The following is a 16,866-nucleotide window of genomic DNA, read 5'->3' as shown; positions in this document are numbered from 1 at the left end:
GCCAGTAATGAGAGGGAGTGGGGACAACAGAAATATGAGGTATGGCACGAGAATGTGCTGAGGGACACCTGGTTTTATTACAGGATCAGCATATTATATAATCTGCTTAGGGCGCCAACATGTATGAACATTTGACTGAATCAGTATTTACGTTCCTCTGGATTTAAAATGACCAATTAACAATAAACCAGTTAGAAGAAAACAGAAAATATACAGAAAATCCAAACGCAACAAGAGACAGTGTGGGACAAAGACAAAGACAGAGAGAACCCCTGTGTGTCCAGCTGATACATGATGCAGCAGAGGCTGTGTGATGTTGTGTTAGACCCAAAACCACCAGAACCAAAGTTGGATTTGAAAACCATGAACGTCAACACAAAAAAATAACTAAACTTTGAAATACGAACACAACAACCTGGTTCCACACTGACGAATTGCCACAGATCTGAGAAATGTAAATGTCTCATAATCAGACCAAGAAAAGTACAGCAAGGGTTTGAAACCAAGAAATTGACAAACCTCTTACACCAACGAGGTCCAATGAGTTCTAACTGACCAACTAACTGTCACTTTACACGCGTTTTAAACTTTGACAACCAGGCTCTGCTCTTTCTCTAACCCTATCCAAAGTGCTTCTCTAACCTACACCCAAAGTCAGGAATGCACATTACACACCCTCTGTAGAAAAGGCGCCTCCTGGTGGACAATGTTAGTCATTTAATTTGCTAGAACGCTGCACAGTTGAGGTCAGAGGGGAACATGACGCTTATAGCTGCAGAGAACAGAAGACGCAGTTTTTTGCGTTCATCTACAAGTGAGTATTTCTATATATATAGTACAAAGGCAAAATATCCTAGTGCATGAGTTTAGGCTCATGCAGACAGATGATTCAATATTAGAATTCAATTTGTATTTTGTAGTTCAGACCTTCAGTGCATCTCAACCAACACATGAATTTTACACTGAATTCTGTCTAAAACTGGAGCCAGAGTTCTGTAGTAGCTCAGCACACATGCAATAAAAAGGCAGAACTTGTACAGCTTCTTCTGCTCGATTCAGACTAGACACGAAGTGATGAAATGGCTGCTTTTCATTCACCTCAAGTGTCTGCAGCCTTTCAGAAAAGGCATCCTGCTATGCAAGGACTGGGCTGTGAATATGCTCCAGCTTCTGCACTTCATCCAATTCTTCTATGATGCATTGAGATGCACCGGTTCCATGAGTGCTCTGGACGGGGACTTGGAACTTCATTACGGCTCTGCCTTTTTAAACTGTCATTTCTGACAGAGCTACAGGAGTTTAGCAGAAGTTCATCATGATTCTTTGAAGAAGTGACAAAGGTTTTATATAAAATGTTCTCAGTTGGTTTCTGAGAAAATATGAAATAAAAAAACAGAACACATGAACACAACAGCACTGAACTGTTGTTATGTTCTCTGATGTTTACATTCTGAAGAAACCATCCATGAATTCACATTGACACGACATTTTTCTAGTCCATGATGAGCTATGTTTTGTAGCAGAGGTTGTAGGAAGGTGGATGTGGTGGATAGTGAACATCAGCTTGTGGTTAAGTTCATACAACTAAAACAGAGAGGGCTAATGGTAGGAACCCCTCCCCACTAAAAAACAGTCACAGGCTTTTTTCAAACAGGGTTGCCACATCGTTCTGCACTGGTTGGACATTGACTGGTTTCAATTTTAGACACTACCTGTTATAGTTAAGCTGAAATCAAATGTTTATTAACTGATCTGATTTGTAAATCTGCTCCATGCTGGTTTCTTCGTGCTCTCCCCCCAGCAGAGGTCAAACATGGTGGATAAATCTCTACTTCACACACAGCGCCGCTGCTCATGCATTATTCCCATCCTCCATGCTTCTTTCCTTTTCCTCAAATGTCAGGTCTCTTTTTTCCTCCTGTCATCCAAAAGGCTAATCTGGCTGTATTTCTGTAACTCACTCTCCCGTGGACAGGGGAGCGAAATGCCAATGTTTGCCACTGTTTCAAACCCCACCCACACACCTCACTGCTCTCCACCTTGACTTTTTTGTTTATTTCCATTCTTTGATAAGTGATTTCAAATATTAACCTTGGTCCCTGAAATTCTGGGACCTTTTTTAAAAAGCAAATATAATCTATGATGTGTTAATTAGTTTGAATAATTGTTTTTACAACTTTTACAATTATTTTTTTTTTTAGTCTACATTTAGGCAAATAACCTACAAATGGAGACACTTTGGGACTGTGACTACTCCACCAAGAAGTGGGCAACCACTCAAAATGACCCTAAGAGCACCACAAATACTCATCAATGATAAAGAAGCAACCCAGATAGACAGACAAAGATTTGAAGGCATCCCTGGAACTGGCTAACATACGTGTTCATAAGTCTACAGCAGTAAAAACATTGAACAAGCGGGGTGTCTATGGCCAGACCCCACAAAGGAAGCTGCTGCTCACTAAACAGAACATTACTGAACGTCTGAAGTTTGCCAAGGACCACATTGACACTGCACAGTTGTATTAGCAAAATGTTTTGTGAACTGATAAAACTATATTCAACTATTTGGAAAGAACACACAGCACTACATCTGGTATAAAAAGGTCACTGCATATCATACCGTCATACCACTGTAAACTGTGGTGGAGGAAACATCATGATTTGGGCCTGCTTTGCTGCATCAGGGTCTGGCCAGCTTGCAGTGATTGGGGGGAAGATGAATCCCCAAGTGTATCAATAAATTCTTTAGCATAATGTGAAATGTCTGTACGTCAGCTGAAACTCTGTAGAAGCTGAGTGATGCAACAGGACAATGAACCAAAACACAGAACAGAATGGCTTCAGAAAGTGGCCAAGTCAGAGCCCAGACCTCAACCCCATTGAGATGCTATGGAACCACTTGAAGAGAGCCACAAGACGTCCAAAGAATATGACAGAGCTATTCTTCTGCAGGAACAACGGGCTAAAATTCTTCCTGAACAACATGCAGGGTCAACCAGTTATTAATTGCAATGGTTCACATACTTTTTCCACTAGCACTGAGGTTTTTACGGTTACTCTCAATAAAGACTTTCATTATATTAGGCAGATTATATTTGTTAATACTCGCGACTTAGATGAAGATCAGTTCACATTTTATGACAAATTAATGCAGAAAACAATAAAATTCCACAGGTTCACATACTTTGTATGTATGTATGTACAATCAATGTCCCAATGACTGCACTGCTATTGTAGTGAAATAAGAAATACAATATTTGACTTGATGCAAGTGCATAAATAAACACCAACCTTAGTTTTCGTGGAATAGTAATAATAAATGTAATGATAATAAGACACACTGTACAGTTAATCAGTGCAGACACATGTGGTGCATCAAGGCAGTGTTTCTATCAAGTGATTCTGCTGAGATAAACACATTTATTCCAAGGACATCTCCAATCACTGTAAGGTCAAGTCTTCACATTTCAACCCTCACACACACCCTGAGCAGGATTTCAGCTTTACACGCTGCTGCTGTACACTGCTTTCACAGGATATTCTCTGATGCATTTTACTGTAACCAAACCTCTTTGATGTTTCTAATCTACACAAAGCTGAACTCTCTGAGGCCTTTAAAAACCAAAACACCTCAATATGAATTTAGCAGAAAATGTGTGTGTGTGTGTGTGTCACAGCTTTTGATTTCTACCTTTTTTTGTTCATCTAAAAGTCAGTCCGTGGGTGGTTGATAATAAGCACTGCTGTAGGGCCCGCAGAGCTGGGCTTCATATCCAACATCCACTGGATCATGAAACAGTTTTTCCTTCATTTTAATTTAATTTGTCATGTTAATGCTAACAAAGACTGTCACCATAAACTAGACAACCATAGAAATGACGTCAATCTTTGGTCTGACTAGAGTTTTATTACGTTTTCTTGGGTTTTCATGGTCCCCTGAGGACTTTACTGAGCTCATTTCACTCCACAAACCTCAGATCAGACCACATACTGAAACCTACTGAATTTGATCACAGCAGGGTTCTAGTACAACCAGAAGACAAGCAACAAACCACAACACTGTATCTGGCTTTTCCATTGAAGAGGAAGCTGAGCTGAAAGGCAAAGCTTTCAATTGATCAGTCCCACCCTCACCTGTGGCAACAACATCTGGGTAGGGACTAAAAGAATGAATCATAATGGAAGCAGATGAAATGAGTTTCCTCTGTGGAGAGGCTGGACTGCTGAGCTTTAAGCCAGGTATACACTGCACGACTGTGTGCTGCCCCGATGCGAGATCAGACTTCATTGTTTACAGTCATAGCGACGCAGATGGATCACACACTGAAGTTAACACTGCATTAATCTCATGCTGCAATCTCACAGTCTGTTGGTGTCTTTAGAGATACGGCATGGAGCTCGGAGTACAGTCACTGCTCCATCACACTGAAGCAGGCAGCTGAGGTGGTTCGGGCATCTGATCAGGACGCCTACTAGTGGTTTTCCAGACATGTGCCACTTATAGAAGACCATGGGGCAGACTCTGAATACTATGGAGAGATTATAGACCTATTTGGTCTGGGAAAGCCTCAAGATGCCCCCAGGCAGGACTGGAAAATGTTACTGAGGGGAAGGCTACCTGTACTACCTAGCTGAGTCTGTTACCACCACAATGGACTAGAGTTAAGTAGAAGATAATGGATGGATAAATCTAAACAGACATTCAATGTCTACTTTCACTTAATCGTCCGGCTGTCTTGTATGATCCAGGTACTGAACACTTCAACCTTTAGAGCACAATACTTTTCAAATACTTCTCTGAATTTCATATGTACATGAAAAAAAGCTTTGACATTAAGTGTAACATTTGTTTTGAAGGTCCAATTAGGTAAGAGAACTTTCTTTGTCTTGAATATTTCATGCAGTCATTCTAACATGTTTCTCTGACATGCACTGAAGGGTGTTTTTTAATCTAAAATCTAAACATTGCATCTGTTCCATCTGTTTCATAACAGCTTTTAATTTTCAGTCTTGTCATTATCACCAAGCCTAATTTGATGTCTCTTTATGGGACATCCAAGAGCACAGTGGTCATTCACCATTTCACACGCCTTGTAGAAACAACACTCCATCTTTGTGGCTTTAGGGAACAATGAAAAGGGAGACAAATATCTATCTTGTTCCATGTATTATTCACAGAAATTAGCAAGCTTCGAGTGTTCAAAGGCACAAATTGTTGTTAACGACTGCAAATTACCTCAGAGATTTGAAATTAGTACCGTCTGAGGCTCATTTTTGTTCTCCAACATTTCTAATGGATTCATTTCAGAGGGGCCGGTAACAATGCAGTCCCCATTATGGACAAATGGGTGGGTAATTTCTATCCTCAACATAATAATTGCAAACCTCTTTAGCTCTTCAGTGGGAGACTGATGGAGAGAGAAAAGAGTGGGGACAGATAGGAGATAGGAAAATGGCAAGCTGATCAGAGCAGAGTGATAAAGCATGTAAACATGTCTTTGATCATGCATGATGCCGTCATTCTGTTGGCCAACCAGGCTCGTTAAAATAGTAATAGAAGCCTGTGTTACACTGCGTATCACATTACATAAAGCATAAATGGGATTCTTAAACAGCATTTACATAAAAGCTGTATAATCTGTATCAACTCGCTCATAATGATGTTAAATTACAACAAAACACAGTTGTTCACATTGAGTGTATAATAATTAGACACTTGACGGCATATGATTATATATTATTACATTTTAATGGAGGATTATTGAGCGCAGTACATTAGTAAATAATGTGTTTTGTTTTACTGATTCTATACTACAATGTCATTGTGCGTATCAGGTTGTCGACAATCACATAGTTGGAACTTATAGAGGTGAGAAACGGACCAACAAGTCAGCTTTTCAGATTTTTGTCAGCTGCTTTCTATAAAATTTTTCATGGACAGTTTATTCAAACATTATTTTCAGGAAACTGTTTTGTGCTTTCAAATCCTACTGACTTTCAGTGTAATACAGATATCTTTGTGATTCACGCATGTAGTTACAAATACTAACTTTGTGTTAAATGCTTATTAAGTAGCAACCAGATCACTAGTGAGAAAGGAGCTGATCACTAATGATTTGTTCATAATCATAATTAAATAGTTCTTAACTTTTACAAGACAGCTGTTAAAGGATTCCTGCAGGACCACTGACAATCTTCAGAGCCTAGTTTGAAAATCACTGCAGCTAAATCAGAGTCCTGTTAGAAACTTGAGAGGTTATGTGTCTGCAGTAGTCATCCCAAAGGCCGTCCTCCATCTGATTAAAAACAGCCATTTCCTGACAATCCCTCTGAGGACTGTGGGCAAGAGCATAATGACTTCTGACACACATTCAGTCGCTGCCACCAATTGAAGAAGATGGGAAAAATAAAGTTTTTTCTTTCAGTCTTACGTGGGAGGACGATTTACCGACAACAAATTGCTGGGAAGACAGATCAAAGTCAATGAGATGAGAAAAGTGAGGACAGATAGATGGGATAACACACGGGGGAGGTCTGAAGGACCAGAGCGCTGCGGCACATGTTTCCCGGAGAAAGAGGGAAATAGCATTTCAATCTCTATCAGGTGTGATCTGGGGGTGGGAGGGGAGTGGTGCTTCATCTGTGGGGAAAATTTGCTTTGAGAAATGGTGCAGAAGAAGCATGGACAGCACAGAAAGATGGAGATGGAGATTTGGATAACACGGACACTGTAGGGGGAAATGAATCAAGTGAGTGTGTGTGTGACGAGAGCAGGTAGCTGATATCTCACCTCCAGACAGACAACATCTACCTGCACGTCAGAAACTCTATAAAACTTTCTTGTGTACAATCAGCTCTCAGCAGCTTCGTCTTTCTCTGCACCAACAGATATAGACTGCCTAAAGAAATCCGTGTGAGATAAACTGGAGGCTCACTGCTTAAGTTTTCAGCTCATTTAATCCCGCACATTCGGACAGTCACACTGAGATCAGACAAACCGGTGGAACACAGCTACTGAACAGCAGGAACAGAGTTTCAGGACTCGTCTTTCCTCTAATTAATTTAGTTTTCAGAGCAGTTAACTATTTCATTAGTCTGACAACCAGGAGCAAACACAACCGATGCCACCAACACTGTAGCCCCATAAACTCTATCAACCATCCACTAATACATACTGTACAAACTGGTTTAACAGGTGGATGTTTGGACTGAACGTGGTCACTACCACCTCTGATATTTTATTATGAAATTTTAGTTTCATTTCAAACATTTCAGGTTTCAGAGTAGCTCTGCTCACATCACTCACTGACAGGACATGATGCTGTGTAGGCCCCCCATGCTTTGGCAGTGCTCAGAGTCCAATGCTCAACAGCACACTGTAATTACATGTAAAGATGAAAAATAGCCTCCAGCTGCTGTTAGTCACACAAAAGTCTGCCTGAACCCTGACCTGTTCAGCATCTTGTCTGAATAGCTGCATTAATTATTGGTTCCATTAGACACATGTGAGGTTGATAAGTGAAAAACACCTGAAACACCTCCTGTGTGGACACTTGACACTTATTGAGTGAAATCAGTAGCTGGCGTTTGGCAAATGGCCCAGAAAATGCCCTGAAAACACCTGGACTGGTCCCAGTCCCCAGCTTGTACACGAGCTCAGGACTTATTTAATTTATCTCTAATTTTTTGTTTGAGATTTATTCGAAACACTTTAAATTTTCTTCTGATTCAAACAACCAGACGTGTATTTATCTGTAAAAATGTGTGTAAAGAGATAAAATGTTGACATCTTTAAAAAAATTATTCAGTTTCACTTTTTCTTTTTAACTATTTGTAATGTAATGTCACATCACTGCCCAGGTTCCCAGAGGGTTAGTTAATGTTGAGGGCTTGAGCCCCCAGAGTCACCCCCTGTGCACATACCTGCACTCAGACAAAGGAGAAGTCATTGATCAAATCATACACCCTGGGATTAGAGAAGTGGTGTTACATTTTTGTATTGCTGATATATGCACAGATCATTGTGTGTGCACATGTGCATGCATTAATTATACAGATCTAAGTATACCATTTGTATGTGAGGCACTTTACAGTTCACAAGAGACCCTGCGCGCATTGTTTGCTCATACTAATATGTTTCTTTTGTGTACATGTGAGAGTAATAACTGGGAGGTCTTCATCACGTGTGTTTAAACTGGAGATATATTTATGTGCATGTGGGGAGTAATATCAATGTGTGTGTGTGTGTGTGTGTGTGTGTTAGAGAGCTATGGGCTTGTGTACCCCTAATGGCCGTTATGTAGCACAGGGGACTCATAACTCAGAATGAGAAGCCAGGTGATTAAATCTTCATTACTGCACCAACTGCACCGTGAGTGTGTGTGTGTGTTCTTACTCTGACACACCGTACCTGCAAGCTGCTAAATCATCTAAAGTGTTATGCATGCTAGTAAAGCTGAATATAAATGAAGTGATTCAGGTGAGTGCAAATGTTTCATGTAACTGGACACAGAAAAAAGCCCTTTAAACGTGTTTTCATCTTGTGTTTTGCCTTAATGCTTCACTTTTCAACATGGAGGAAAGAAAACCTAGTGGGTGAGACGAGGTAATGTTGGTTGACACAAATCAAAAAATGATTTGACATGAGACTCACTTGAGTGGAGTAATCAGCCACTCGAGTCAGAGAAGCATTAATTTCAATTGAAAACGAGAAAGAAAATCTCCATCACTGCCATCTGTGAAGTGCTTAAAATAAAAAACACACACGTGTGAGTCTCACTGCTATTACTGCACATTTATTATATTCAATCCCATTTTTATTTTTTCCCTGATTCCTGACGTCCCCTCCTTTGTACTATTTTCTGCCTCTTATCTCTTTCCCCTTCTTGTCTTTTCCATCTTCTGGCTACCAGCCCTTCTTTTCCTTTTGCAATTTTTCTGTTGCTATAAATTATTATTTTCATTTTCACTGAACTAACCAGCTTCTTCAACTTAGCTCACTAAGCTAACTAACTCTGTAACATTAGCAACATCCTTTTGTTGAGAAGCACAAATGTAAGTGTCCCTGGTTTACATTATACAACGTCCTACGTTATACATTGTTGATCTAGTTCTTCATGTTTAACAATTTTAACTCATGATAATGTAGAAATACAAACATTAAATTAAGCCAGAGATATATTTGTTGTCTACCAGTGTATGGAGATAATACAGCTCTATTAGAGTCACTGTTCACAAACCTTCTTTATGTATGTTTGGAAGAAATGAGGGAGGCAGACTGGGGCCTAGTCACCACTGACCAACAACAGAATATCTTCCTCATGACCTTCCACCTCTTCAAAACATAAACACAAGTCATGACTACAGAGATTAAAGTCGACATCACAGCAGAAAAAACAGCAGCAACATAAATAAAGCAGCTCCTGTATGTAGATGCAGGTAGTAGGTACTGTCCTACCATACCTGCAGGAACCACACAGAGTCACAACAGAGGAACCGTGTTTCTTAAGTGAACACACACCAACAGCGAGTACAACCCTGGTCTGTATGTTGGGACGGTTCTGAGAGGATTAAGAAAAAACCTTAGTTAAAAGCACTGCCTGGTACATATTCATTTATTCTCTTTGACTCCTCTCTACCTGTGTAGTACAATGTAGTACTGGGCTACACGAGACATTATTCCACACAACGTAATGCTGCTAAATTACCAACAGTTAATATGAGACTGCAGCTGCTCATTCAGAGGCTGTGCAGGTGACACAGAAGCTAATAATAAATGAGATTATTACACTAATCACTTCTCTATTATCTCAAACCTAAAACACATCGACATGAGGTCAAGGTGATGCGCTGGAATGCACCGACACCATTCACAATGTCCAATTGTAGTTGTCAGCTCCTCTGCACTGATTAATGTCATGTAAAATATCACCTCCTTACATTTAGAGGCAGACGACTTGAAGACTTTTCTGATTGTCAATTAAAACCTCATTCATCTTGTTATTCACTGGTATTGACTGGACTAATGACAACGCGTGAGCATTCACACTTTTTAATGCAGTTAATCAAGGTTAACGTAACAGGGTTAAACAACTTTTTCAATGACAGAAAAAATGAACGAATGTTCGCGCTCGCTGTTGCAGAAACATTGACGGTCTTCACTCACAAAGAAAGTCAGTCAGAGCTGCAAATCTGCACGTTCACATCCAACGAGGCACCGATGACAGGAACAGTCACGATGTGTGTGATACAACAAAAACAGATTTCTTTATCAGACACGTTCACCATCCACATATTGATTTTTGATTTAGGATCATGTTTTACCACCTTAGAGAAGCTGATGATAGAAACCAACTCAACAATCAACTCAACCAAGCCTGTGATGAGTGGGACAGATCCAGTTCAGTGAATAAAGATCTGAGCTTCGTACAAAGGAGTGAACATGGTCAAATTTAATTTCCGACCTCAGAATGTTTTTACAGGTCATAACCTCTAGTGTCTCTTAACCTTGATTAATACCAACACTGTGGCCTACGAACATTCGTACACCTGTCTGGTTTGTCTGCGTCACTAACTAGTTACATCAGTAACTAAAGGTGAGCTTTCAATGCCACAGTCTTGAGCTTTCTCTTTTGTCTCCAGTGTACATTATATATATATATATATATATATATATATATATATATATATATATATATATATATATATATATATATATATTGGGCAAACAATATGGCGACTGGTTGGTGATTCTGCCTCTACACCTCTACACAATGACACAAAAATATAAATCAAGCTTAAATTCTCCAACTCTAGATTATGTTCAGGCTTCGATGAAAATACCACAGATTTGTTTTTGCCTTTAAAAGCCTATCCAGGTCTTTCTTTCTGGTTGCATATAATACAGACAACCTCACCACTAAGTGACTGTGTGTACAGTCCCAAAGGCAAGATCCAGGCAACAATAATCTCCAAAGCACCACTGCTGTTGGTTATTTATCGCTGCGAGTCAAGCTGATAACTGAGGGCAACTCAGGTCCTTTTTTGGCAGCTGGATAGCCCCAGAAAAATGCTCCAGGAGGTTTTAGTTAAATCAACATGAAACTCTGTGTAAGTGTAAGGCAAAAATAAAAGTATTTAAAGAAATACAACAGTAGAACATGTCACCACCACCTTGAACGCTCCTGTCACATGTCCATAATGTGTGCAAACTGTCTTATAGCTGCTGTGTTGATGTTTCAATCTGTTTCCTCTCATTTTCTTTTCTATAAAAACATGACCTTTTCCCATCAGCTCTCTGCAGAATAATGAGTCTGAACGAGTGTGTCAGACAACAGGGTACATCTTTATGTTAGATGAAAACCTGACACTAACACTAACAAACAACATTACGTAGTGTAGGTGCAAGCAGATGAGCGCCTGAAGACAACCTGTGTACACACACACACACACACACACACACACACACACACACACACATTATTATTATTAGACAGTGATCATGTTCTGACAACAGCAGCAGGAGCAGGCCCGAGGACGCCCTGCAGCACTGTACATGGTTTTGGAAATAACACAGTGGGATTTAATGAGCTATGGAGAATACAATGCGAATTATATTGATTAAGTTTAATAACATGCTTGGCCATCATGTGTTAATACACAGATTTGTTAACACAGAAAACTGTACACATAATATTTATCATTAACAAAGACTGAAGATGTGCTGAACTGAAGTTATGTCTCACAGGACAAGAACTAGAATAGTCCCTTTTCTTGGTACGTACACAGTCTGCGATGGTTTCTACAGGAGCTGATGCCTCACACAAACTTTCCTTTATCACTGAGAAATTACTGTTATTAAGTTGTCAACAAACTATATCATCAGTCCACCACTAAGCTTCCAACTTGTAATTTTATTACAAGTCTGCATCTTCCACAAATCTGTTTTCTCTAATCTTGACCAGATCTAGAATTGTTTCTGTCCCTTGTTAGTCTGGTGTCCTGTTTTCAAAGGTGATTGATTTATGATCATTTAGCCACTTGTTAGAATCAGACGAGGATGTCGATGATCTCTATGTTATGTGGGATATTCCCAGAAGTTTCAAGAGCTTTGTCTGCAGTACTGTGATAAAATAGGACAAAATGAATATGCTTTACTGTAGATAACAGTCCTGTACCAGAATGTGTAATGTGTCATGACTGCCACCAACAGGGTGGTAGAAAATCAGATTTCTTACTGTAACATATTTTAGAAATGTCACCTTGTGTCAATGAATTGGGAACTTGAAGTACTGCTGGAGCTTCTTATTTTTTATTATTTATACAGTAGCATGCTGCATAAGGAAATATTTTAATAAACATCTAAAATAAAATGAAACAAAGGATAAAATATGATTTAGCAGTAGGGGTGCAGCTACAGATAAACTAGAGGATGTTTCATAGTGATCCACCACCAGAGTGTGTGTGTGTGTGTGTGACAGTGTTATACACAAGCAGAATCAACACACTTCTCACAGTTTGTAAACCACTTAGTGATTTCATGAGTAATATGTTTAATGTAGCGTACAACTTAAACATTTGGAAGGATAATGAAGCGTACCTGACAAACTTTTTAAATGTTCCATATTTACGAGTCCTGTCCTGACTTACATCCTGACTGCTCTGTCATGTTTTATTTTGTTATGAATGAGCCACTTATTCCCAGTGGAGCACAGGTGCAGACAAAAGTGGCATACAAAGGAAACAGAAGTAGTCTGGACACTTTGTCCGTACATATTGTGAGCTCCACACAAGTAAGTTGCCAGGATTTTAGAAATACTAAATCCAGGTCTGTGCTACTTCAATATGGCCGACGTGATGACTGATGACATTCAACTGCATCAACAACAACAACAGCCTGCAGCGCTGCTCTATAGTACAAGGCAGCGCTGTCAGACTGACACTGCTCTGAACAACACTGAAGATAGAGAGAGAGCGAGTGTGTGTGTGTGTGTTCTCTATAAGGAGGTTAGTACTTCATACAGTACTGTATATACCCAGTGAATACCAGTTTAAAGACATGGTTAAAACTAATGAAACACAAAATCTGTTGAACTTGCGTGTTTGCAAATGTGACAATAACCATGTGTATGTTCATGTCTGTGTATGAATGAAAGAGAATGTGCATGTGCACAGTAAAAGCATGTGTGTCTGTCACAGACTGGCTGTGCACGTGTGTTAAAGAGTGTGAGAGCGCACAGAGCATGCGAAGAGATGTACTATATGTGTGATAACGCGTATTCATGTGTGAAAGAAAAGAGGTTCGTGTGAACGACAGCAACTTTGCTTTAATTTGACTGTGACTGTGTGTAACAGAGTGTGAGTGTGAGTTTGAGGTAGGTGTCAGACTGAGCTGCTGGCACAGAGGTTTATTGGACAAAAATAATATTGTAGTTATTGATGGTTAGTCTGGTCCCAGACCACTGAAGCACCAAAAACTTGTCAAGCGACTGAAAAACACTGACAAATACCATTAATAACTGTTTCCCCGCCACGTCTGAAGATTTTAGCGACACCATTCAGAGTTAGGACAGAGAGACCACTCCGACTGACCGTTTGTAAAACAGCTCAATATTGACTTCCATCCATCATACAGCTAACGTAAGACGTTTAGCTTATGCGAACAGTATGCGAACAGAAAAAGCCTATCAAGTGTCTCATAAAGTACCAAATGTCCATTCAGTTCCAATGTCTGGCTGCATTTGTTTGGTTTGACACATGCAGGCAATATCACCTCTGCACCATTTATTTCCACTTCATTCATTTAAAGTGAGACACTGTGAACTCACCCTCTTGATGTCCTTGCCAAAGGTCTCACTGAAGCTGGACCCGAGGATCTCAAACTGGACGTGGGAGTTGGAGCCGCTGTCCTTAAAATCCATCGTACCTGTCAGACCTGTGATGTTGCCCTGGAGGAAGCGGAAAGAGAGATTTAAAATCTCCCAGTTACAGTTTTACCAAACAAGATAACCACTTCTTTCAGAATTAAAGAACTCTCTATTATCCTTCCCTCTTTATTTTATATGGTTGTGCTTGAATTTATTTGTTATTTCATGTTGATTCAAGCTGATTATCGACTGAACTTTACATACAAGAAGCAAGTTCACACACACGAGCAGACATTAACTGCTACTTTATTAAGCCATCCATTATCCAATGTTCCCATTGTAAAACAGGCCTTGGCAATATTGTTAAGTTTAATGCTTGGGCAGATAAAACAAAATCAAGTGAATGAGAGAGGCTGTTATGTAGAGGGAGCGATGATGGAGGGAGAAAGACAATAAAAGCGGTCAGAGCAAGAAGTGGAGGCGGAGATAGTATACAAGGAAGGAAGAGAGGGAGGATGGAAGACAAGAGAAGGAAAGAGAGAGAGTAAAACAAACAGCTTCAAGGCTCCATGAAGACCTGACCAAGAGACTTTTGTCACTCTGACCTTTGAACCTGCTGCTTTCACCTTCCCTGTCCATTTCATACCAGGCTGCATCCAATCACCTGATGTTCATCAAATGCCAGAGAACCAATATAGATACAGACCCAATTAATCAATAGCTCTTAAATAATGAGCAGCTCAATTCGTGATTCTGCTTCTCCTGTTGTTTACATCCACGGCTTTAATGTAGATTATACATTGACAAACTGTGTTTAGAGATACATGGGATGTCATATAAACTATCAGAGCCTGATTGAATGAGCTGGATTCAGCTCATGACACGCGTTGCTGCTCTGCTGAAAGGTCATGGGTGAAATGTCATTTCATGACTCAAATCAGTTCATGTTAGATGTAAAGCAAGAGCGAAGACACACATCACCACAGGCCAACAAACTAAATGTTCCTCTGTCAGCTGCAAAGGTCGCACTCATTGTCACCTGGATGAAAACAATGTTTGATAGCGTTTTTAGTTTGCTTAGCCGCGTCCCACAAAGTCAGAAGAGGTTGCTATTTATTCATTTGTGTTTCATCAAAACTATTAGTAACAAACTCTTAAAGCCGCCCAACTGAACTAGCTCACTTCAGGATGGAATAGAGGAAGGTTAACTCTGTACGGAACAAAAAGAACTTACAGACAGAAAAGATAGAGTTCAGCTATTTTCACACTGAGTTTGTCGCCATCACACACATTCATTTTTTATCCCATCATCAGAGAGACGGCGGCTGGTGGGAACATTACAGTTCAAGAGGAAAGATTTGGCTCCATAGGAGAAAATTCAGGCTAAATTACTTTCTAACACACGAAGAAGTAGGTTCCAAATCTAAATGGAAGTTTTATAGTTGCTAAGACGCCTTTTTCATCCCAGGTGTGCTAGATGCTCCCTGATTGTGTGTGAAATCAGACAAACGCCATCTTTGGTTTACTTTATTTCTCAAAATGGACACTTCTCACTGACTGCTGTCTGAGGCACTGACTGAATATGCAGCACAATTGATTTTTATTATCATTTCATTCATTATTCATCATTTGCCAGTTGTATGAAAAATCTGCATTAATAAGCATTTCACAGCGTCTCTGCAGCAGGTACTGACCGCAAAGCCTCTGCTGTCCAACAGGTTCTCATATTAAACAGCAAACAGAAAGAGAAAAAGCTGCTATTACGATGAGAGATGTCAAAGAAACAAACTGATGTTTTTTAATAAAACACAACTATCCACTCTCTGAGGGGCTCGGCTGCATGCCTGAAAAGCACAAATTAGACTCATGAATGAGACTCAATTTGATTCAATTCAATTTAGATGCACATCAGGATTTAAGCTATTTCATATTTCACCAGCAACTTTTCAGAAGAGGTTGTATATTCTTTTATTTAAGGTTGGTATATAATCAAATCATACTTTATTGTTCTTTCGAAAGGTTTATTCAATCAGCAAATTCAGTTTTAAGCTGTATTGATTTGGATTAGTGTACAGTGTAAGCTGTACTTCTCTGTTTCAATGCTACAGATGAGATCAAGGAAAAGTTGGTCTGTTAACAAGCACATTCAATCAGTTCAGCAGCCTTGAAAAAGACTCATTAGAGCACTTCAGTACACTGAGTATTCTTTGATGAACTCTTCTATATTTGAGCCTCAGTTCAAACAAAAATAACATTTAAAATGTATTTTTGGTTGCTGACATCAAACATATAAATCTACTCATAAGTTGAATACAAATTAAATATTTGTGTAACCGTGAATAAATCCTAATTTTAAAAGAGTGTCTACAGAGCACTGGAAAGTTTGTGAACCTCTGCACCAAGTTTTTGTTCTCGTCCTGAATGCCCCATCTGATGATCTGCTTTGTTCTTGGAAAGACTCGGTACCTTCTGGATGGTTTCTAGCATGGACCAGCCTCCGTTCCAGGGCTTGGTGGACTTCCTGATGCAGTTGAGACTGGCCATACTGTGCCACTTCCTGTCCTCCAGCTTCCTGTAGAAGGCATTAGCCAGCATGAGCACGCTGTCGTACAGGTAGAGGTTGGACACCTGGAGAGTGGAGATGAGTGAAAAATAATCTGTTTTAATGTCTGATGTCAAAGACACAACAACAACAACAACATGAGAACAAAGCACTAACTGGATGAACACCAAAGATGAAGAAATCCTCTAAGTAGAACAGCTGACCTACAGTAAATACACAGGAGAACTGTCGGGTTTGGATCCGTTTCCCAATATACATTTACATTTGATGTGTGCGTTTTTCATTTCCTGATGATTTTCTTCTGCACCTACTCTACATTTTGTCTAATTCGATTTTCTCGCTGTAGTTTCACAGCTGCTCAAGTGGCAGTGGCTTCACACCAAGGAGAAACGCTGTGAAGAGGTTCGAGGGAGGTCGAGGACAAAACAAGAAAAA

General features: G+C 39.8%; 1 protein-coding gene across 1 annotated transcript in view; it reads right to left on the bottom strand.

Moving 5' to 3' along the window:
* Positions 1–16,866, bottom strand: part of grid1b (glutamate receptor, ionotropic, delta 1b) — a 364,356-nt gene that overhangs the window by 25,858 nt on the left and 321,632 nt on the right. Inside the window, exons 7-8 of the mRNA XM_026350750.1 lie at positions 16,335–16,496; positions 13,830–13,949 (exon numbers count right to left, since the gene is read on the bottom strand). Coding sequence (XP_026206535.1) covers positions 13,830–13,949; positions 16,335–16,496 — 282 coding nt within the window. The remainder of the gene's footprint in view (positions 1–13,829; positions 13,950–16,334; positions 16,497–16,866) is intronic.

This window comes from Anabas testudineus, chromosome 19 (assembly GCF_900324465.2).
Source record: "Anabas testudineus chromosome 19, fAnaTes1.2, whole genome shotgun sequence".
Lineage (NCBI taxonomy): Eukaryota > Metazoa > Chordata > Actinopteri > Anabantiformes > Anabantidae > Anabas > Anabas testudineus.
This window is presented reverse-complemented; position numbering and strand designations above follow the sequence as displayed.